Genomic DNA, 23947 nt, shown 5'->3' with positions numbered 1-23947 from the left:
AATAGTCTAATTTTTTTTTCACAATGCAAAGTTTTACCCTTAATTCTGAAGAATTAATCATTAAAATGAATATCTGCTTTCACTACCTCAGGTTAGTCAAACAAGCTGATTCAAAAAAAACCTTGTCATCCTTGCAATTCCCTTGTCCAATTCAATCTAATTTCTACCCATAATTTATAATTTCTACAAAAGTACCCATAATTTCCTGCAGCACATAATGCAATGAAAGAAAGCTTTTGAATTGCCCTATACAATGCCACCCGTACTGATGTTGTAATGTTACCACAGTGTCATTTATTCATTGTTGGTTAAAGCATAATGCGCACTCCATACAACAGTCTATTAGAGAAATTAATTATGTGGGTGAACAAACCCCAAAAGTACAACCTGTTATCCTCAACCAAATCTGCTAAACTTGGTATCATTTTATGTGTTGAAGCGCACTGATTAAGAATTCACCCGTACTGAGTCTTTAACTGGTCATTTTACAGAGAAGTATGCAAAAAATCTTGTTTTTCCAGCATTTATTTATGTACCTGATGATACATAATTCACCAGAACAAGGCTCTTTCTGCCCTTTCCGTTTGTCTCAGAGCAAATTCTAATATGCCACGGGACTTGCCTGACATCAAGAAATTTGATAAACCAAACTGTGTTTCCATAGACTAAAGTATGCAGAAGTTATGGTGGTTTGTTTATGAGGTGGTGTAATTTTTACCAAAAATGGGCAAAGCCTAGTGGAATTTGGTATATTTGACATTAGTTTTGATATGGCAGCTCACTGGTTAAGAATTTGGGTATTCAGTATGGAGGTCCTTGGTTCAAGCACTGGTAATTAGTTTTTTGACATTATTATGCACTTTTTAAAACTGTGCCAAAAAAATAATCAAAGTCCCCCAGCAAAAAAAATGAAGAAATTAAGCCGAACTTTGAGGACTTGTATTTCACAATTGCATTGGGCAATCTTGCTCAAATTTAGCATGTGGGGAGTTGTAGGTGGAGGGTTTTTGCAGTACAAAAATGATTCCAATTCGAGAAGGGAGCACAGAGCTATGTATGCTTAAATATCACGTTCTCTTTCTTCTTGTAATTATACTTACAGTGTGGCATGCCAGCTTTCATGGCTGCATAACATACTACCGTGTAAACCTTTGGTGGTTTGAAAGAAATCAAACTAAAGACCATGAAGATACAGCATGAAAAGTAACAATCTAAGCGATCGAGTTTTGCTTCTAAAACCGACAGCTTACCACACCTCCCAGGCAAACCGCTTTGGAGAATGAGCCAAAAACTGGAATATAGGTAAACTATTCATAGTAGAAAGGTCATTCAGAAATTTAGAAGAATCGGATTTAAAACCATTGAGTTACAATACAAAAACCAAGTACAGGCAAGTACATGATCAAGATGCTCTAATAGTGCAGTCACTCTATTAGAGCAGTCAGCTAGTTACATGATAATAAGCCCTATAAAGAGTTTAGCTATGTAGCAAGTCACCCTGTAGAGAGTTTAGCTACAAACAAGTCACCCTGTAGAGAGTTAAGTTATCATCCTGAAGTGAATTCAGCTACATTACAAGTGAGAGTTCAGCTATGTTACGGTCACCCTGTAGAGAGGTATTTTCTCATGTTTTGTACTGTTTACCAGTTTGGGGTCCATCCCTCACAAATGCTAATGTCAATTGCTTGAACTGTCTACAACATCGAGCCATTCGTCTATGTTTGGGTCTTCATAAGTATGACCATATGTCCCATCATTTTCACACTTTACACTGGCTGCCAATAGGCAGTATGATACAATATCGCACACTCTGTGCAATGCACCATCAGTACTTTCAACCAAAACATATACCATTAGTTCCACCAATATCATTTGGACGTCAACATTAGTATGCTACTCGTACTACACAGTTATTTGCACAGCCACCAAGATGTAGACTTTCTTTTACTCAGAAGCATTTTAGATCTCAAGCTGCCCACTGGTGGAATGCAGTTCCTAACGACATGTTAACATTTTTGTGTTTGTAAATTGTTTGCTTAATTGTTTTGTATGTGCTATGTGTGTGTTGTAATTTTTTGTTTCGTTATTGTGTGTGTGCTGTTGTAATTTATATGTGTATATGTATACTATTTTTGTGTTTCCTCCTCAGTCAGGGAAGAACGGCATTGCCGACTGACTTGAGGCTAATTTAAAAATCAAATCAGTTCAACTATGTTACAAGTCACCTTGTAGAGAGTTCAACTACAAACAAATCTCCCTGTAGTGGCTACAAACAGTTACCCTGTAGATAGTTCACTTACGTAACAATCACTCTATAGACAATTCAGCCACAAATAAGTCACCCAATATAGAGTTCATGATGAACTACAAGCCACTCTGTAGTGAGTTCCCAAGGAGCTATATCACAAGTTACCCTTTGATACATGATAATATTTCATCATAACAACTATATAGTTAAAGTTAAAAAATTTTCACTCCTAATCTTCCTACAGCGAAAAAACAAGTAAAAAGTCAAAGCTGGATTATGGTTATTTAGACTACAACAAGTTTGATACTGAAATTTGATTGGCTGAAAACGTGGTCTCTAAATCTCGTAGAGCCACGGTCATGTCCAATAGAGACCACGCTCTGAGGCGATACGAAACACGATAATTACGCGCCTGTAACATTGGCAACGCATGGGCATTTAAATGGCTAGTAACAGCCGTACTGAATTAGAGGGAGGTGTAATGGGCTTGTTTGTACTAATCAACACTACATTACTTGCTTACAAGCAGCTGTCGAGGCACAACAACAGCAACAATGAGTTGTAGTCCACTCGCTGAGTCCAGTACTTCGATACATAGCACGCGCCTGTAACATTGGCAACGCATGGGCGTTTAAACGGGTAGCAACAGCCACGCGAGGTCCCGCCATGTCGGGAGGTGTAGAGGGCTTGTTTCTAGTAATTAGCCATACATTTCCTATTTACAAGCAGCTGTCAACTCAAGGTACAATAACGAGTTGTAGTCTAAATAAGTTAGACGTCAAGAACCACTGGGTTCTACGGGATTTAGAAAACCCTCAGGCCCTTAGTAGCGCCCTCGCTGCGCTCAGGCGCTACAGCCCAGGGCCTTCGAGTTTTCTAAATCCCGTAGAACCCTGGTTCTTGACGTCTAACTATTATTTAAAAATGGAGTAATATCTATACCAAAACAGCCAAGCTATAAAAAAGGGCACAGCTCTCCAAAAGGCCAGGGTGAAAAAAAGTTGTGAAATCAAAGGCGCTGGTGGCCAAGAAATAGCTGCAGCAATGCTAATGCCTATCATTTTAATGGCAGGTAATTAATGACATTGGCATTGTTACAGCCATTTCTCTTTGACTTCACAACTTTATTCACCGTGGCCTCTTTTTGGGGGCTGCACCCTTTTGTCACAGCTCAGCTGTTTTTGGTGTAGATATGTATTTCTGAAATCTGGCTTTTTAAATCAGTAAATGCAGATATTTTGTGACATTAAGGTGTATTGCAGCAGTCATGTCCATTGCTTTGTGAATGCTAGCATGGAACCGTACTACTAATCAATCGTTATGCATATGTATGCGTCATAATCTAGCCGTGTACATAGAGATTATATATAATCTTATGTAGGCAGTAGTCCATCTTCTTTCATCAGGAATATCAGGAGTATGCATTGTTTACAAAAAAACACAAAAAAAACAGCTAAGCACATTCAGCGGTATACTTTGCTCTACCACAAAAGTTTAACTACAAGTAAGTTTGCTTACCTTCTACTGCAAAAGTTTCACTTATCAAAACTTTTCCTCTATACGGTATCATCACACAAGTAATGAAGTTCTACTTCGTTCAACCTGTACTTTGTTTTGAAAATCACATACCGTATAGCGGGTTATTTTCGAAACAGAAATTTTCGTACAAGAAGCAAAATATGAATTTCGAAAGATTTTAATTTCGAAGAGTGCATATTTCGAAGTCCGGATGGATTTCAAATAAACGGAAAATCATGTCATAAATTATGAAGATGCATGCGTGAATGTTTGCCGAAAACTGACTTACTGATGGAATAATCCCCATTCCTGTGCGCTGGAGAGAAGACTGAGGGAGTCTCGGGTGGAGTGAACTCACTGGCACGATCACGTTCGATCATAGCTAGCCGCTCATAGTATATCCTAATCACCATAGATTGTACTGAGAGCAGACGGCATCAATTACCATTCTGGATCACCTGTTTTCTGGTTATTGGTACAGTAATGATACAGTTTACCCATTATCATCAGCAATACTGAGCTAAAACTCGAGGAATACACGAACGAATCACCAAAAGCCGGTTAGACGGTTGCTTTCACTTGTGGGAATTTATTTTCGAAAAAACAACCGGATGTGGGAATTTATTTTCGAAGAGAAGGGCCTCTTTGAAATATCCGAAAATAAAAACCTTTCGAAAATTACCAGCTATACGGTAATATAAGCTTTTAAAATTATAATTAGCTATGTACCTCATCTTTTAGGCTTTTAGGTTTTATTTTAGGTACTCACAAATATGAGTAAAATCCTCAGCTTGGCTGTACAAAAAAGGGCACATCCACAAAAGTAAAAATAACTGGCAGTTAAGAGCTGATATCTGGTTCAGCCAAGAAATGAATATTAATTCTACTAACTATATTTTACAAAAGTCTAACTTTGATCCTTTGAATTATCCTATCTTGCTGCATCCCTAATTAACCCTATTTGGCTAGTAATTTGGCTGCCTTTTTCTCTTCTACACTGACTGTTGAAAAAGGTGGCCAAATTTACCAGCCAATAAGGGGTTAATTAGGAATGCAGCAAGATTATACAAGTACATTTTTTGCAAGTTGTCACTTATTCCTTGACCACACCAGATATTAGCTGTTTTAGTTGCCAGGTACTTTCGTGAACATGTATTTTTATACAGACAAACTGTTTTTGCATTGCATTTGGTATAGTTTACATGTCATCTGTTTACTGTGAACATCTACAGCTGTTATCTCATTCAACCAAAGTGGGATGGGTACAAATGGTGTTTTACGAGAATCAGAGAGTGTCGGTACAACCAACATAGTCCTAGTACTTAGTAAACCAGTTGATCAAAATGCCACCATCACTGTTAGAACAACAGATATTTCTGCCACAGGTATGATACAACCAGTAAGAATAATATAATAGCATACATGACTACATTATAGCTGGTCAGGACTATGCTAACACCTCTCCTCAGAATCATCAAGTGACATTCTCTGCTGGAGAGACAATGCAAATGCTACACATTAGAATTAATGATGATAATGTGTATGAGGGAAATGAGAGATTTTTAGTAGAAATTTTAACAACAGCAGAAGCTGGTGCTGCTGGTGTCATTACTGGTTGTGACCACACTCCTCAGCTTACCTATGAAATTATTGATAATGATGGTAAGTATGGCTGTACATTATTTGAATGAGTTACAAAAATACAGTGGAACCTCTCTTAACAAACTCCCCAAATTAAGGACACAATAGAAAACACCTCCATAATAAGGACAAAAATTTTGGTCCCAACAAGTCTGGTTAATACATTTTTTACCTCTGAAAGTGGAAAACCTCTATATTACAGCGAAAAGTGGCCCAAAATTCTGGATCCCAAAATGCCCGTAGTAGAGAGGTTTTACTGTATGTCAAAAGTTCAACAAAGAGAAAATGCATTTTCTGTCATTGGTAGTGGTCTGATTGCAACTGGGGTAACAGTTTAATATGAATATTAACATTATGATACACTTTTATCAGTTATGTGTACCCAGCAGTGGTTTATTTGAGACCTTGAATATGGCTGTATTGCACAGTTTACTAACGATACTAATTGTCACCTTAGATTGTTAATAATATCCCATCCAAAACAGCTTATAGCTGAAAAAAAGTGTGCGTCCAAGTAAAGCAGAGTTAACTGTGACAAAAAGTAATGATATACCAGAGTGTAGCCATGTGTGAGGTATGCAAGTTGTGAATATTAATTAGGTAGTACAATTGTTAAAGTATCTATGAGAACAAAATGGTACTGCTAGTTTTTAAGTCCTGTGAGCATTTTCATAAATGCCATTCAAATTTGATTCTCAATAAAGCAAAGCGTATAGATTCTGTGATAGCAATAAATAGTTTGAGTTTGGCTGCCTTTCCTTTGTTCATAGCATTGCCGCATGCAGGAAAGGCGGCCAAACTCAAACTATTTATTGCTATCAGAGAATCTATATACTTTGCTTTATTGAGAATCAAATTTGAATGGCATTTGCATACCTCACACATGGCCGCACCTTGGTGTATCAACTTTTTGTCACAGTTAACTCTGGACAAGCATTTTTTTACAGCTATAAGCTGTTTTGGATGGGATTTCAAACCTTTTGTTTGAACAAGCAACCTCTCAATGTTAAAAACAGTAGCAGATCTAGGTGGGTTTCCATGGTTTTGACAGAAACCCATTTTAAGATTACAGTGACAGAATATTGTTGTAGACAATTTATCATAGTGCAACACTGTTTTAAATATTTAACGGCATGTAACTGCAGTCAACTAACATCCACTTTTAGCTATTAAACCCTTAGTAACACTTTACTTTTCATCTTGCACTGCATTAAAACCATCAAGATACCCTAATAGAGCAAGCAATCAAAGTTACAGCTTAATTACAACTTCTGCCTAGCATTGCATTGTGTTGTTACAGGAAGTTAAACCTAGCTACATACGGACTTTACAATATAAAAACTAAAGATGGACCAATACCAGTATTGGTATTGATGTTGATACCTGATGCCGATGCCAGTGGTATCGTTATGGATCGGTATAGGTAATACAAAGGTACAGATCAGCGTTGAAACCGGGTCGGGTCATCCGGGTCACATTTTCTCCGGGTCATCTGGGTCTGACCCGGTTTACAATTTATCCGGGTCTGACCCGGATTGGATCACGTGAGAAACGAAATTGTTCGTTTGACGACGTGGAACTTATAAACGCTACCGCGTAGCTCTTTCGTGAGCCACGCCCACTTATCGCATTACTAACATACGCTCAGCCACGCTCATTTGTCAGTAAGTGCAGTATGTAGCACGAAATTGAGGGTATCTATGGTGAGGGGTAGCTATTGTCAGTAGGTGAAGACCTTTTTTTTTTTTTTTTTTTTTTTTTGCAATATTTACTCAACACGAATCGAACGCTCAAAATGTAGACTCGTTCGCTCACTCGAGACTAGCCGAAACACGTCTCGGCTTTAATTAATCCAAATCACATCCGGGTCAAATCCGGGTCTGACCCGGATTGCTATCCGGATCAGCAGTAGTGACCCGGTTTCAACGTTGGTACAGATACTACTGGTACCACCCAACCTACCAGACCACACCTGATCTGATTGAGAACAAGCAACAGGCATTAATTTTATTGATGCAACTAAGTCCATTCGTCACCAGTGTCTTACAACACTGATTGCCTGCAGGAGAAAGATTCTTCCTCCTGGCTCACTTATCTTCCTATTGAGCGGCATGGGTTTGTTTTGCACAATGGTGCTTTTATTGATGCTATGATTGGACACCTCCTAGGCTACCTTCTCACTGTGTTTGTGGTGGTAATTTTTCGACTTCTGATGCATTTAGCTGCCCTCACGGTGCCTTTCCTACCATCCGACATAACAACATTCGTGACTTCGCTTCAGTCCGAAATTTGTCATGATGTAAAGATTGAACATTATCTCCAACCACTTACTGGTGAGAACCTTAGATACAAGGCTGCAGTTAGTGATGATGATGCCCGTCTTGAATCTGTGCTGCTGGTTTATTGGGTAATTGACATCAACATGCATTTTTTGCTGTTTGTGTGTTTAATTCCCTAGCTCCCTCTCCAACAAGTCATCCACACTGAGTGCTGCTTATCGTAGGCATGAACAAGAGAAGCACTGTGCATATGAGGAAAGAATTTGAAAGGTGGAGCATGGCTGTTTCATTCCGTTGGTTTTTTCAACATCTAATGAAATGGGAAAAGCTGCACTGTTGTGTACAAACATTTAGCCATTCTCCTGTCTACCTGATTTAATACCCTTTACCCTTCAGTCATGGGTTGGCTACGTTGTACCTTGAATTTTTCATGCCTTCCACCATGTGTATTCATGGCTCCAGATCAAGCTCCGGACACCCTGCATTCCCTGCTCCGGCTGACCTCGTGATTGCTGAGTTCAGGGTCTACTGTTTGTAATTTATAATTTATTTGTGATTAAAGGGAGACTACATCAGCTCACCCCCTAGTAGGCTCCATTTCTTTTCTCTTCTATTCTTTGTTCTGGTTACTCTAGCATACAGGACTTGTGTAGCTGGAATGTAATTATGTTTAAACTAATATCCAATGGCGGATCCAGGATGGGGCATTTGGGGCAAATTCCCCCCCCCCCCTCTGTGGGACAGACATAGCTACTTCTTTGATGGAGATTCTATATACCTTATCAGACCATAATCGATTTATATAACTGCAAACTCACCCGAATCTAAAGTTAAAAGAGGCTAAAAAGCAGTCAAACTCGAGGTCAAACTGTCACCCGGCACCTTTGTACGCACGAAGCGCCTCTAAACATAATTATCATATTGTTAGTGTTTAACACTTTTATAGCTTTTTAAACAGCTTTAAAGACTTCACAACCATCTGCAAAGGCCATAATGACAAAAATCAACCTACTAAGGAGTGATCATTGCTGCTCAAAAAAAATATACAACTAACAAGAGAATCTGCTATCCCCAACCAGCCTGTTTGTGCCCCTCCCCTTGCCAGCTCCTGGATCCGCCCCTGATCAAGACACACGATAGTGTGTCGTGCGGCCCAAGAAGCCGGCGCGCCACACCGTGAGTATATTAACAGGAAGAAAGAAAACGCAATTTTCACACCTATGTAGCTCTGTTATCCCTTATCCGATTGGAACCAAATTTGCTAGAGACATGCCGCCCAGTTAGGGGAGTCTACATACCAAATTTGAAGAAAATCGCTCCAGCAATTTCCGAGATACGAGCGAACAAAATTTCGTTTTAATTTCTTCGTTTTTTTCTTCTTCATTTCGCAAAATTCGCCATAAAACACGAATGCGTGCTCAGATTGGGCTGAAATTTGGCACACTTAAAGGGCTCATTAAGGCGGATCTCCGTACCAACTTTGGTAGGAATCCGATGAACATTCACGGAGTTATGACCAATTATTTGCGTAAAATAAGGTCGAAGGTCTGTCACGCCTACAGGGTAAACCCCTTGGAGGAATCAGTTGAAAATTGATATGTAGATGGAGCAACCATCGTAGGAGTGCCTTTTTGTGGTTTGAAAGGAATCGAGATAAAGACCATGGAGATATGACACAAACCCAACCTGTGTCAAAATTACGCGATCGATTTTTATGAATAAAAAAATTATTAGTTTTCGTGTCTACCAGACAAACCGCTTAGAGCAATGAGCTGAAAATCTGTATGTAGCTGGAATAATCATCATAGAAAGTTCTTGCAGTAGTACAGAAGAATCGGATTACAAATTACTGAGTTATGATTCGAAAGGCAACTACGTTCAGCAAATGCGAGATCGAGATACTCTAATAGAACAGTCACCCTAATAAAGCATTCAGTTGCATGTATAATTTACTCAGTTATATTACATTGCAAGTTATTCTGTAGGGAATTCAGCTACAAACAAGTCACCCTGTAGTCAGATCAGCTAGAAGAAGGTACCTAATAGAGAGTTCATCTACAAAGAAGCCATCATGTAGAGAGTTCAGCTCAAATAAATCACCCTGTAGAGAATTCAGCTACAAACAAATTGCCCTGTAGAGAGATCAGCTAGAAGAAGTTACCTTGTAGATAGTTCAGTTACAAAGAAACAATCATGCAAAGAGTTTAGCTGCAAACAAATCACCCAGTAGAAAGTTCCGCTATGAACAGATCACACTGTAGAGAGTTCAGTTAGAAACAAGTCATCCTGTAGAGAGATCAGCTAGAAGAAGTTACCTTGTAGAGAGTTCAGTTACAAAGAAACAATCATGCAAAGAGTTTAGCTGCAAACAAATCATCCAGTAGAAAGTTCCGCTATGAACAGATCACACTGTAAAGAGTTCAGTTAGAAACAAGTCATCCTGTAGATAGATCAGCTAGAAGAAGTCACTTTGTAGAGAGTTCGGCTACAAAGAAACCACCATGTAAGAGAGTTCAGTTGCAAACAAACCACTCTGTACAGACTTCAGCTACGAACAGATCACCCTGTAGAGAGATCAGCTAGAAACAAGTCATCCTGTAGAGAGTTCAGCTAGAAGAAGTTACATTGTAGAGAGTTCAGCTACAAAGAAACCACCATGTAAGAGAGTTCAGCTGCAAACAAATCACCTGTAGAGAGTTCAGCTAGGAACAAGTCACCCTGTACAGAGATCAGCTAGAAACAAGTCATCCTGTAGAGAGTTCAGCTAGAAGAAGTTACATTGTAGAGAGTTCAGCTACAAAGAAACTACCATGTAGAGAGTTCAGCTGCAAACAAATCGCCCTGTAGAGAATTCAGCTACAAACAAATCACCCTGTAGAAAGAAGAAGTTACCTTGTAGAGAGTTCAGCTACAAACAAATCACCATATATGTAGAGAGTTCAGCTAGAAACAAGTCACCCTGTAGAGAGATCAGCTAGAAACAAGTCAGCTGTAGAGAGTTCAGCTAGACGAAGTTACATTGTAGAGAGTTCAGCTACAAAGAAACTACCATGTAGAGAGCTCAGCAGCAAACAAATCATGCTGTAGAGAATTCAGCTACAAACAAATCACCCTGTAGAAAGATCAGCTAGAAGAAGTTACCTTGTAGAGAGTTCAGCTACAAACAAATCACCCTGTAGAGGGTTCAGCTACAAACAAGTCACCCTGTAGAGAGTTCAGCTAGAAGAAGTTACATTGTAGAGAGTTCAGCTACAAAGAAACTACCATGTAGAGAGTTCAGCTGCAAACAAATTGCCCTGTAGAGAATTCAGCTACAGACAAATCACCTTCTAGAAAGATCAGCTAGAAGAAGTTACCTTGTAGAGAGTTCAGCTACAAACAAATCACCCTGTAGAGAGTTCAGCTAGAAACAAGTCACCCTGTAGAGAGATCAGCTAGAAACAAGTCACCATGTAGAGAGTTCAGCTAGAAGAAGTTACATTGTAGAGAGTTCAGCTACAAAGAAACTACCATGTACAGAGTTCAGCTGCAAACAAATTTCCCTGTAGAGAGATCAGCTAGAAGAAGTTACATTGTAGAGAGTTCAGCTACAAGGAAACTACCATGTAGAGAGTTCAGCTGCAAACAAATTGCCCTGTAGAGAATTCAGCTACAAACAAATCACCCTGTAGAGAGTTCAGCTAGAAACAAGTCACCCTGTAGAGAGTTCAGCTAGAAGAAGTTACATTGTAGAGAGTTCAGCTACAAAGAAACTACCATGTACAGAATTCAGCTGCAAGCAAATTGCCCTGTAGAGAGATCAGCTAGAAGAAGTTACATTGTAGAGAGTTCAGCTACAAAGAAACTACCATGTAGAGAGCTCAGCTGCAAACAAATTGCCCTGTAGAGAATTCAGCTACAAACAAATCACCCTGTAGTGAGTTCAGCTAGAAACAAGTCACCCTGTAGAGAGTTCAGCTAGAAGAAGTTACATTGTAGAGAGTTCAGTTACAAAGAAACTACCATGTAGAGAGTTCAGCTGCAAACAAATCGCCCTGTAGAGAATTCAGCTACAAACAAATCACCCTGTAGAGAGTTCAGCTAGAAACAAGTCACCCTGTAGAGAGTTCAGCTAGAAGAAGTTACATTGTAGAGAGTTCAGCTACAAAGAAACTACCATGTACAGAGTTCAGCTGCAAACAAATTGCCCTGTACAGAATTCAGCTACAAACAAATCACCCTGTATAAAGATCAGCTAGAAGAAGTTACCTTGTAGATAGTTCAGCTAGAAACAAATCACCCTGTAGAGAGTTCAGCTAGAAACAAGTCACCATGTAGAGAATTCAGCTAGAAGAAGTTACATTGTAGAGAGTTCAGCTAGAAGAAGTTACATTGTAGAGAGTTCAGCTACAAAGAAACTACCATGTAGAGAGTTCAGCTGCAAACAAATTGCCCTGTAGAAAATTCAGCTACAAACAAATCACCCTGTAGAAAGATCAGCTAGAAGAAGTTACCTTGTAGAGAATTCAGCTACAAACAAATCACCCTGTAGAGAGTTCAGCTAGAAACAAGTTACACTGTAGAGAGATCAGCTAGAAACAAGTCACCCTGTAGAGAGTTCAGCTAGAAGAAGTTACATTGTAAAGAGTTCAGCTACAAAGAAACTACCATGTACAGAGTTCAGCTGCAAACAAATTGCCCTGTACAGAATTCAGCTACAAACAAATCACCCTGTAGAAAGATCAGCTAGAAGAAGTTACCTTGTAGAGAGTTCAGCTAGAAACAAATCACCCTGTAGAGAGTTCAGCTAGAAACAAGTCACCCTGTAGAGAGATCAGCTAGAAACAAGCCACCCGTAGAGAGTTCAGCTAGAAGAAGTTACATTGTAGAGAGTTCAGCAGTTTAGCTGCAAACAAATCACCCTGTAGAGAATTCAGCTACAAACAAATTACCCTGTAGAAAGATCAGCTAGAAGAAGTTACCTTGTAGAGAATTCAGCTACAAACAAATTACCCTGTAGAGAGTTCAGCTACAAACAAGTCATCCGGTAGAGAGATCAGCTAGAAGGATCACCTTGCAGAGAGGTCAGCTACAAAGAAATCTCCCTGCTTCATCTTTTCTTCTTCCTGTAGTAAAGAAAAAATGACAGGTTAAAATCCCTAAAGCCGGCAATAGGCCGGCTTTGGGGTATACAAATACAAAAAGAAGTGAAATCTAATCCAAAACAGCCAAGCTGTAAAAAAAGAGTGCGGCCCTGAGAAAGGCTATGGTGAAAAAAGATGTGAAATCCAAGGTGGCGGCCAAGAAATGGCTGTGATGGTAGGTTAATGGTAAAAATTTTAATAACAACAATTCAGGTGAATTTGGTGCCGCTTGGTCTTGGCACAAAATTCACCTGAATTGTCGTTATTAAAATTTTTACCATTAACCTACCATCACAGCCATTTCTTGGCCGCCACCTTGGATTTCACATCTTTTTTCACCATAGCCTTTCTCAGGGCCGCACTCTTTTTTAACAGCTTGGCTGTTTTGGATTAGATATCATATATCCTAAATAGTTTGAGGGGAAATTTTTTTGAGGTTGAGCAATGTTAATAAAAATATTTTTTTTTGGTGGAATTGCTGACATTCCTAAAATGTATTAGACTATATGGAGGTCTAACTAACTATTTCAAGGATAAAATATTTGCTGGTAACCCCCAAAACCACGAAATCAGCAAAAATCCCCCCCCCCCTCAAAATATTTAGGCTATCATTGCTATACTCACACCTCAATTCACATGCCAAGAATCCTGATGCATGCTCATTATACAATCGTGAATAATTTTGTTTCTTATTAAGGCTATAATAGTACTTTGTGTGGGAGGATCAAAGCGATGGCGTGTACTGTATTGTCCATACAGTACTAATTAGCAGCTATATGAGTTATACAGAACAGTTATGTAGCTAATTAGGCAAATACGGTAGTTATGTGCTTGAATGGACAAATACCGGTACAGCACACTTGGGAAAATACAGTATAGTTATGTGGAGAATTTATTTAAGGAATGTTACGAAAATAACCCACTGGGACAGCACATACGTGACACTGTAAATCGCTAAAACCAGCCAAACTAATCCTACCAGTTCATTTTACGGCTAGAAATAGATTGTATAAACATTTACTGGTCATCCTTGCACTCAATTTAATTGTCAGGGTTGCAGAGGTGAGTGCATGATGACTATAGTTGACACTTGCAGCAAACATACCGTAAAGTATTTACAGGGCTTGGCACCATGCAAAGGGCTACTCCCCATGCTATACACATTGCACACAATGTCCCCGTATCCTTGAGAGAGTAGGTACAAGCAGAGCTTACTAGAATGGAGAAGTTAGGGGTTATTTCTCAAGTAGACGAACCTTATCTATGGTGTATGGGTATGGTGCTAGTTCCCAAGGCCAATGGCTCTGTCCGCATTTGTGTTGATTTGAATGCATTAAATAAGAATGCCATGAGGGAGATTTACTCACTCCTAAGGTGGATAAGACATTAGCAGCTTGCTGGAGCAGACCAAGTTAGATGCCGATAGCGGATTTGGCAATTCTTTCTTGTAAATGAGTCATATCATTTGACCATCTTCCTGACTCCCACAGGAGATGTTGTTTTAACAAGTTGCCCTTTGGAATACCGTGCACACCTAAATTGTTCCAAAAGCACATGAATTCCTTACTTCAAAATTTAGTGGGTGTGGTCTGTTTAGTTGATGATGTGTTAGTGTTTGGTACTAGCAGGCAGTAACATGATGAGCGATTACATGTAGTGATGGGTAGACTACAGGCTGCTGAAGTAACCCTGAACATCAGCAAATGTGAATTTCTGAAGGACTGTGTGGGAGATGTTGTAGACATAGATGGCATACTGGGAAGCTAGGCAAATTTTCCCCTAGATTAGCAGAAATTACACAGCCGATGAGGGAATTGCTTCAGTGGCACTGGGACTAGCCATGCACAAGAAGCAGTACTTGCTTGTCTGAAGTCTGAGATTACTTAACCTACAGTACTGGCTCATTATGATCACCAAGGTATTGGCAAGATGCATCTTCCTTTGGCTTGGGTGCAGAAGAATAATGATGTATGGAAGCCAGCTACTTCTGCTTCGTGTACAATTCAGCTATCGAATGTCATTATGCTCAGATAGAGAAAGAAGCATTGGCAACCACCTGGGCTTGTGACAAATTCTCTGACTACCTTATTGGCCATACTTTGCTGATAGAGACCAATCATAAACCACTTGTTTCAACCCAGGACTACGTCTTTCAAGATTTAACTATTTCGTCCAGCATGTACCTGGCAAACTATTGTACACACCTGATACCCCTTCACGAGGTTCAGTATCAAATGCAAGTCCCACTGATGTACAGCTACAATTAAAAGAATTTTGCAGTAGCAGTTATATCCAATCTTTACCAGCTAGCACACAATGTTTGGAAGTGTACCAGACCAAACAGTCACAGGACCCTACATGTTCCCAGGTAATCTATCATTGCCAAGAAGGGTGGCCAGTGAAACACCACATCAGTTTACAATTGAAGCTGTACTGGAATGCGAGAGAGACATTGACTGTTAATGATGGACTACTTCTGTATAACCAATGTAATGTAGTTCCAGTCTCCTCACAAAAAGAGACTCTAACAAAATTACATGCAGGAGGTCATCATAGCATCCGAAGATGCAGATTAGAGCCCAATCCTCTGTGAGGTGGCCCAAGTTATTGACAGAGATTCAAACATACATCCAACAGTGTGTTGTTTGCACTCGACATCAAAATCCTCACAAAGAGCCAATGATAATTACTTCACTGCCAGACCATTCATAGCAGAAACTTGGATCAGACCTCACCACAATATACTTCAAAAGAGTTTGATGAATTTTTCAAAGCTTTACAATTTCAGTTATACAATAAGCAGTTCATATTACCCACAAGGAAATGGACTAGCTGAACGTATGGTCCAGACAGCTAACTAAGGCAGCTTGCACTTCTAGTTTATCGGTCAACCCCATTACCATGCTGTGCTTCTCAATTACTGATGGGAAGAAGGACAAGGACTAATGTATCTATACAGGGTGAAGGAGCTGTTGGTGCCACAACTGCCTATGACTGTCTGCACTGAACACACTCACTGCCTCCTCTACCAAATAACACTGAAGTTTGGATTACTACTGAAGAGAAACAAGTTCCTGGTCAAGTGATTTCCAGAAGTGACACTGCATAAATTTAAGGAGAAATCGACAACATCTAACAGTAGTGCCTGACAGAACTTGGCAATCATAAGAACCGTCATCTGCTTTCACCACCACTACTAGTTTGACCCAAAAACTAACCAGGTTTAGAAATAGTACTCTAACAAGACCTCCTACAAGATTTAGGAAGGGGGATGTGGGGACATGGGAGGACATGTGACTGACTGAATATGGCTGACCGTAGTGCAGATGTCTGGACACACATGGTGTATGATTAGTATGTTGTATGATTTAAGAGTGATTCATTGATTGTCATTGTGAGGTTTAAAGGTTTCTATGCAGTACTAGTCACTTGTCTCAATTGCATAGCAGTAGTAAAATGCATTTAAAACCTGGTAAACATGAGTAGCCTTTGCTTGTGGTATATGTCCAACTTAAATTGTAACTTACAATAATATGTTTGTCTTGCAAATGTTGCAGCTACGTAGTTGTATATTGTGAAATACGTTCATATGGTGACACAAACCTCGGTGATGTATGATATGAAGTTTTCTATATTGTGGTAGCACTACTGTACAGCCATCATTCAACACTAAAATAAATAAAGTTCGATATGTTGTACATATGACACATGACACACAGTAGTGTGTCATGCGGCTCAAGAAGCCAGCATGTCACACCGTGAGTATATTGACAAGAAGAAAGTAAACGCGATTTTTACACATGTAATTCCATGATCTCTTATCTGATTGCAACAAAATTTACAGTAAAGATGTCCGTCTGGTAGGGAAGTCTATATACCAAATTTGAAGAAAATCTCCCCAGCCATTTTTAAGATACGAGCAACCAAAGTTATGGTTTTTTTCTTTGTCTTTTTGCACATTTTGCAAGAACTGTAATAAAACACAAACACGTTATTCGATTGCAATGAAATTTGGCACACCAAAAGGGAGTCCAAAAGCAAATTCTGATATCAAGTTTGGTGCAAATCCAGTGAAAACTTTAGGAGTTATGACAGATTATTTGCATAAAAATAGAACAATTTGTTGTCATACCTACAGGGTACGCCGCTTCTTGGAATGAACTGACAATTGGTTTGAAGATAGATTAACCATCATAGGAGTGTCTTTTCCTTGGTAGTTTGGAACAAATCGAGAAAAACACCATGGAGATATAAAGCAAAACCAAAGGTGTGTAATGATAACACGATTGATTTTTATGAATAGAAAATCATAAATTTTAATGCCTACCAGGCAAACCACTAAAGGGAATGAGCTAAAGATTGGTGTGTAGATGGATTAATCATCATAGAAAGGGCTGTCTGTAGTATAGAAGAATCAGATTAAAAGCCCGAAAAATTCAACTATGTGTAGAAAGAGCGCAATCAAGATACTCTAATAGTGCAGTCACCCTATTAGAGCATTAGTAAGTTACTCTATTAGAGTGTTCAGCTACGTAACAAGTCACTCTGTAGAGAGTTCAGCTATGCATTAAGTCACCCTGTAGAGAGTTTAGCAACAATCAAGTCATCCAGTGGAGAGTTCATCAATAAAAAAGTCACCTTATAGAGAGTTCAGCTCAGTACAAACAAATCACCCTGTAGTGAGTTCAGCTACAAACAAGTCAGCATGTAGAGAGTACAGCTACAAACAAGTCACCCACGCAGTAGAGAGTTCAGCTACAAACAAACCACCCTTTGGAGAGTTCAGCTACAAGCAAATCAACCCCTGCAGAGAGTTCAGCTACAAACAAATCACCCTTTAGAGGGTTCGCCCACCAACAAATCACCCTGTGGAGCGTTTAGCTACAAACAAGTCATCATGTAGAGAGATTAGCTAGAAACAAGTTAACTCTAGAGTTAAGCTACAAAGAGGTCACTGTGTAGAGAGCTAGACTACAAACAAGCAACCCAAATTACCTTTTGGAGAATTCAGCTACAAACAAGCTGCCCTGTAGAGAGATTAGCTACAAACAAGTCAGAGTTCAGCTACAAACAGTCCACCCAGTAGAGAGTTCAGCTGCAAACAAATTATACCTGTAGAGAGTTCAGCTACAAGCTAGTCACCCAGAGAGAATCCAGCTACAAACAAGTCACCCAGTAGAGAGTTCAGCTACAAAGAAATCACCTTGTTGAGAATTCAGCTGCAAACAAATTAACCCTATAGAGAGTTCAGCTACAAGCTATTCACACGGTAGAGAATCCAGCTACAAACAAGTCACCCGTGGAGAGTTCAGCTACACGCAAATAATCTTGTAGAGAGTTCAGCTTGGAACAAGTCACCTGTAGAAAGTTTAGCTACAAGCAGGTCACCCTGTAGAGAGTTCAGCTACAAAAAGTCACCCTTTGGAGAGTTCAGCTTCACCCTATAGAAAGCTCAGCTACAAGCATGTCACCCTGTAGAGAGTTCAACTACGAGCAAACCTCCCTGTGGTGAGTTTAACTGTAAACAGGCCACCCTGTAGAAAGATCAGCTAGAAAAAAAGTTACCTGTTGAGAGTTCAGCTACAAACAAATCACTCTTTGAAGAGCTTAGCTACAAACAAGCCACCCTGTAGAGAGATCAGCTACTGTCAGCTACAAACAAGTCACCCTGTAGAGAGTTCAGCTACAAGCTAGCCACTCGGTAGAGAATTCAGAAGTCACTTGTAGAGTTCAGTTATAAATAAACAGTCACCCTGTAGAGAGATCAGCTCCAATCAAGTTACCTGTAGAGACTTCTGCTACAAACAGGTCATTCAGTAGAGAATTCAGCCACAAACAAGTCACCCAGTAGAGAGTTCAGCTATACAAATAAATCAACCTGTAGAGAGTTCAGCTACAAGGTAGTCACCTGGTTGAGAATCCAGCTACAAAACCTTACCCAGTAGAGAACTCAGCTCCAAACAAGTTGCCTGTTTGTACTTCAGCTACAAACAAATCACCCTGTGGTGAGTTCAGCTACAGACAAGTCACCCAGTAATGAGTTCTGCTACAAACAAATCACATTGTGGAGAGTGCAGCTACAATCAAATCCTCCTCTAGAAAGTTCAGCTACAAACAAGTCACCTGTAGAGAGTTCAGCTACTTTTATAACAAAGTTAATAATCCAACATTAAAGTAACTAGTAATAATAGACTAAATCAAGACACACGGTAGTTTGTCGTGCGGCCCAAGAAGCCGGTGCGTAACACCCGTGAGTATATTGACAGGAAGAAAGAAAACGCACTATTCGCACCTCTGTAGCTCTGTGCTGCCTTGATGAAACAAGACGATTTTTGCTGTGCACACTCCCTCCACCTACAGGACTCCACATTCCAAATTTGAGCGAAATCACTTCAAGCGTTCCCGAGATATGCGACTTCAAAAATTGGCTTAGTTTCTTAGTTTTTTCTTCTTATTTTTCTTCCTCTTTTCGCACACTTAAATAAACTGCTATAAAACGCGAATGCCTTATCCGATTGCCTTGAAATTTGGCACACTGAAGGGGGGTATAAAGGCGCATCTCGGTACCAACTTTGGCTGGAATACGATAAACAGGCAAAGAGTTATGAGCGATTATTCACGAAAAATAACACCAATATGTTGTCACGCCTACAGGGTAAACCGCGCATGGGAAGAAGCTGAAAATCGGTGGGTGAGTAGGTTAACTATTGAACCTCAAACCTTTTGTGGTTTGAAAGAAATTGAGCTTAAAACCAGGAAGATACATCGAAAAAACCAACAGTGTGTAACAATTACGCAATCGAGATTAGCTAATAAAGAAACAACTGCTTGCCACGCCTACCAGATAAACCACTTGGGGTAATGCTTTGAAAATCATTGTACAGATGGAGTAATCATCTTAGAAAGGCTCATCAATGGTGTAGAAGAATCAGACTTAAAGCCACGGAGTTATAACACGAAATCCAACTTGGTGTAGCAAGTGCGAGATCGAGATACTCTAATAGAGCAGTCATCCTAATAGAGCATTCACTTTGAAGAGAATTCAAGAGATCAGCTGGAAATAAATAACCTGTATAGAGATCAGCTACAAACAAGTCACCCTGTAGAGAGATCAGCTACAAACAATTCACCTTGTATAGAGATCAGCTAGAAGAAGTTACCTTGTAGGGAGTTCATGCAACTATGGAAAGAGATAGTTCAGCTAGAAGAAATCACCTTGTAGAGTTCAGCTACAAAGAAACCACCGTGTAGAGAGTTCAGTTACAAATAAATCGCCCTGTAGAGAGATCAATAGAAGAAGTTACCTTGTAGAGAGTTCAGCTACAAAGAAACCATCATGTAGAGAGTTCAGTTACAAACAAATCTCCCTGTAGAAAGATCAGCTAGAAGAAGTCACCTTGTAGAGAGTTCAGTTACAAAGAAACCACCATGTAGAGAATTCAGCTACAAACTAGTGACCCTGTAGAGACATCAACTAGAAGAAGTTACCTTGTAGAGAGTTCAGCTACAAAGAAACCATTCTGTAAAGTGTTTAGCTGCAAACAAATCATCTGTACAGAATTCAGCTACAAACAAATCTCCCTGTGGAGAGATCAGCTAGAAAACGTTAACTTGTAGAGAGTTCAGCTACAAAGAAACCATCATTTAGAGAGTTCAGCTTCAAGTAAATTACCTGTAGAGAGTTCAGCTACAAACAAATCTCCCTGTGGAGAGATCAGCTAGAAAACGTTAACTTGTAGAGAGTTCAGCTACAAAGAAACCATCATTTAGAGAGTTCAGCTACAAGTAAATCACCTGTAGAGAGTTCAGCTACAAACAAATCTCCATGTAGAGAGATCAGCTAGAAGAAGTTACCTTGTAGAGAGTTCAGCTACAAACAAATCACCCTGTAGAAAGATCAGCTAGAAGAAGTCACCTTGTAGAAAGTTCAGTTACAAAGAAACTACCATGTAGAGCGTTCAGCTACAAACTAGTGACCTTGTAGAGACATCAGCTAGAAAAGTTACCTTGTAGAGAGTTCAGCTACAAAGAAACCATTCTGTAAAGAGCTCAGCTGCAAACAAATCACCTGTACAGAATTCAGCTACAAACAAATCACCCTGTAGAGAGATCAGCTAGAAGAAATTACCTAGTAGATAGTTCAGCTACAAACAAATCACCCTGTAGAAAGATAAGTTAGAAGAAGTTACCTTGTAGAGAGTTTAGCTACAAAGAAACCATTTTGTAAAGAGTTCAGCTGCAAACAAATCACCTGTACAGAATTCAGCTACAAACAAATCACCCTGTAGAGAGATCAGCTAGAAGAAGTTACCTTGTCGATAGTTCAGCTACAAACAAATCTCCCTGTAGAGAGATCAGCTAGAAGAAATTACCTTGTAGAGAGTTCAGCTACAAAGAAACCACCATGTAGAGAGTTTAGCTGCAAAGAAATCACCCTGTAGAAAATTCAGCCACAAACAAATTGCCCTGTAGAAGATCAGGTAGAAGAAGTTACCTTTTAGAGAGTTCAGCTACAAAGAAACCATTCTGTAAAGAGCTCAGCTGCAAACAAATCACCTGTACAGAATTCAGCTACAAACAAATCACCCTGTAGAGAGATCAGCTAGAAGAAGTTACCTTGTAGATCGTTCAGCTACAAACAATTCACCCTGTAGAGAGAGCATTCTAGAAGAAGTCACCTTGTAGAGTGTTCAGTTAAAAAAAGAAACCACCATGGAGATTTTTGTAATAAATGTATGTATTATATATATAATTTGTACATTTACTGATAAAATATTTAAAGTACATCTACTTCATCTTTTCTTCTTCCTGTGGTAAAGAAAAAAAGATAGGTTAAAAAAGTCCCAAAGCCGGCCCTAGGCCAGCTTTGGGGTATACAAATACAAAAAGAAATGAAATCTAATCCAAAACAGCCAAGCTGTAAAAAAAGTGTGCGGCCCTCAAAAAGGCTATGGTGAAAAAAGATGTGAAATCCAAGGTGGCGGCCAAGAAATGGCTGTGATGGTAGATTAATGGTAAAAATTTTAATAATGACAATTCAGGCGTATTTGGTGGTGGCCAAGAAATGGCTGTGATGGTAGATTAATGGTAAAAATTTTAATAATGACAATTCAGGCGTATTTTGTGCCAAGATCAAGCGGCACAAAAATTCACCTGAATTGTCGTTATTAAAATTTTTACCATTAACCTACCATCACAGCCATTTCTTGGCCGCCACCTTGGATTTCACATCTTTTTTCACCATAGCCTTTTTGAGGGCCACACGCTTTTTTTACAGCTTGGCTGTTTTGGATTAGATAATATGTAACAAGGAATAACTATCCAAAATTGTAACAAGTTGGAATCATTACATAGTTACATACTGTCTGCCTGTTCATTTATATAAAAAATGTACAAATTACTCCCAACTGCTCCTTTTTTCCTTCCTGTAGTAAAGAAAAATAATAAAACAGGTAAAAAGAAGCCCCAAAGCTGGCCTATGGCCCACTTTAGAGTATACAAATACAAAAAGAAGTGACATCTAATCCAAAATAGCCAAGCTGTAAAAAAGTGTGGTCCCCAAAAATCCATGATGAAAAAAAAATGTAAAATCCAAGTTGGTAGCCAAGAAATGGCTGTGATGGTAGGTAAATGGCAATAATTTTAATAATGACAATTCCGGTGAATTTGTGCTGCCTCCTCCAAGTTTCACTAGAACTCGGCAACAAATTCACCTGAATTGTCGTTATTAAAATTAAAGTTATTGCCATTTACCTACCATCACAGCCATTTCTTGGCCGCCAACTTGGATTTCACATCTTTTTCACTATGGCTTTTTGGGGCCGCACTCTTTTTTTTTTACAGCTTGGCCATTTTGGATTAGGTATTAAACAACTATACTATGTAGACTGACCTTGAAATTCACAACACACATGGTCTATGTACACAAACATGGTCAAAGATGGCTACATTGAATGAGATGCTGCTGTATTGTTTCCTTCCTGTGTTATTGTGAGGCGATGTTAAACAGAATCCTGGTCTGGGTACAAAATATCCTTGTAGCCTTTGCTACCAGCCAATTCGCCGGAATCAAAAGGCGCCTCTTTGTGACCTTTGTGAACAATGAACACATGTAAGTGTTGTAGTGTCAATAATTACATGTATGCTACTTATCAGACGATGGCATGTTTTTCCTGTGCTTTCCATGTTATTTGGTGGGTACTATGCCATTTCATGACTACTCAGTCCTGGCTTCTGATGTGACCTCTACTGATAGTGATGCAAGTTTTGAACAGTCTAGTTTAATGCCAGTTGCTCATGGGCTGCGTATTGCACTTTTAAACTGTCGAAGTCTTCTGCCACACAAGGAAGAAATATTTAATTTGCTGTGTAACTTTCATCTTGATGTTTTAACACTTTCTGAAATATGGCTTGATGACACAATACCAGATAGTGAAATTCTTCCTGGTGGATGTGATTATTCACTTATTCGTCGGGATAGAAATTGTCATGGTGGTGGTATTGCTATTTTGATTTCTTATCACTGTCAGAAACTTGATTTATCTAGAGGTGAGATTGAATCATTGTGGGTGGAGCTTTATCTCAGAAATAAAGTATCTTTGCTGTTGTGTTGTGCCTATAGGCCTCCTTCTAAGTTGGATTTTATCAGCACCTCACTTTGGAGTGTGAAAAGTGATTTTCACATGCCTCAAAAGTTTTAATAGTTGGAGACATAAACTCTAATATCTTGACTCCTAAGTTAATTGCCTGAGTATAGGTTTATTAATGCTTTTGATTTGTGTGAGATGTTTAAGGGGGCCTACTAGAATTACAGTCTACATATTCTCACTTAGATGTGTTTTTGACAAATTGTTCATTTACTTTTGCTGATGTATTAGTGAAACCTATTGCCTTTAGTGATCATCATATTGTTATGGGGACTTACCTTGCTTGAAGGAGACATCCGTCATTTAGCCATAAAGTGATTTCTGCTAGAAGTTATAAGAAGCTTGATTCTAGTTTACTCTGTGATATATTTACTGATAAAGCTTGGGATGCTGTTTTCTCCTTTGACAATGTCAGTGATACTGTGCAGTGTTTTACTGCTGAGCTGCAAAGATTATTAGATTTAGTACCTGAATGAAAGTTTCGTGTTAGGC

At 39.2% G+C, this 23947-nt stretch overlaps 1 protein-coding gene across 4 annotated transcripts in view; it reads left to right on the top strand.

Moving 5' to 3' along the window:
- LOC136237877 (uncharacterized) overlaps nt 1-23947 on the top strand; it is a 120926-nt gene that overhangs the window by 36527 nt on the left and 60452 nt on the right. For all 4 annotated transcript variants that reach the window (XR_010692625.1, XR_010692624.1, XR_010692623.1 and 1 more), the window contains exons 3-4: nt 4999-5151; nt 5204-5428. Coding sequence is in view for 1 of the 4 variants with exons in the window: in XM_066028121.1 (XP_065884193.1) it covers nt 4999-5151; nt 5204-5428 (378 nt within the window). In the remaining 3 variants the exon portion in view is untranslated. The remainder of the gene's footprint in view (nt 1-4998; nt 5152-5203; nt 5429-23947) is intronic.

This window comes from Dysidea avara, chromosome 11 (genome assembly GCF_963678975.1).
Source record: "Dysidea avara chromosome 11, odDysAvar1.4, whole genome shotgun sequence".
NCBI classification, from domain to species: Eukaryota; Metazoa; Porifera; class Demospongiae; order Dictyoceratida; family Dysideidae; genus Dysidea; species Dysidea avara.
This window is presented reverse-complemented; position numbering and strand designations above follow the sequence as displayed.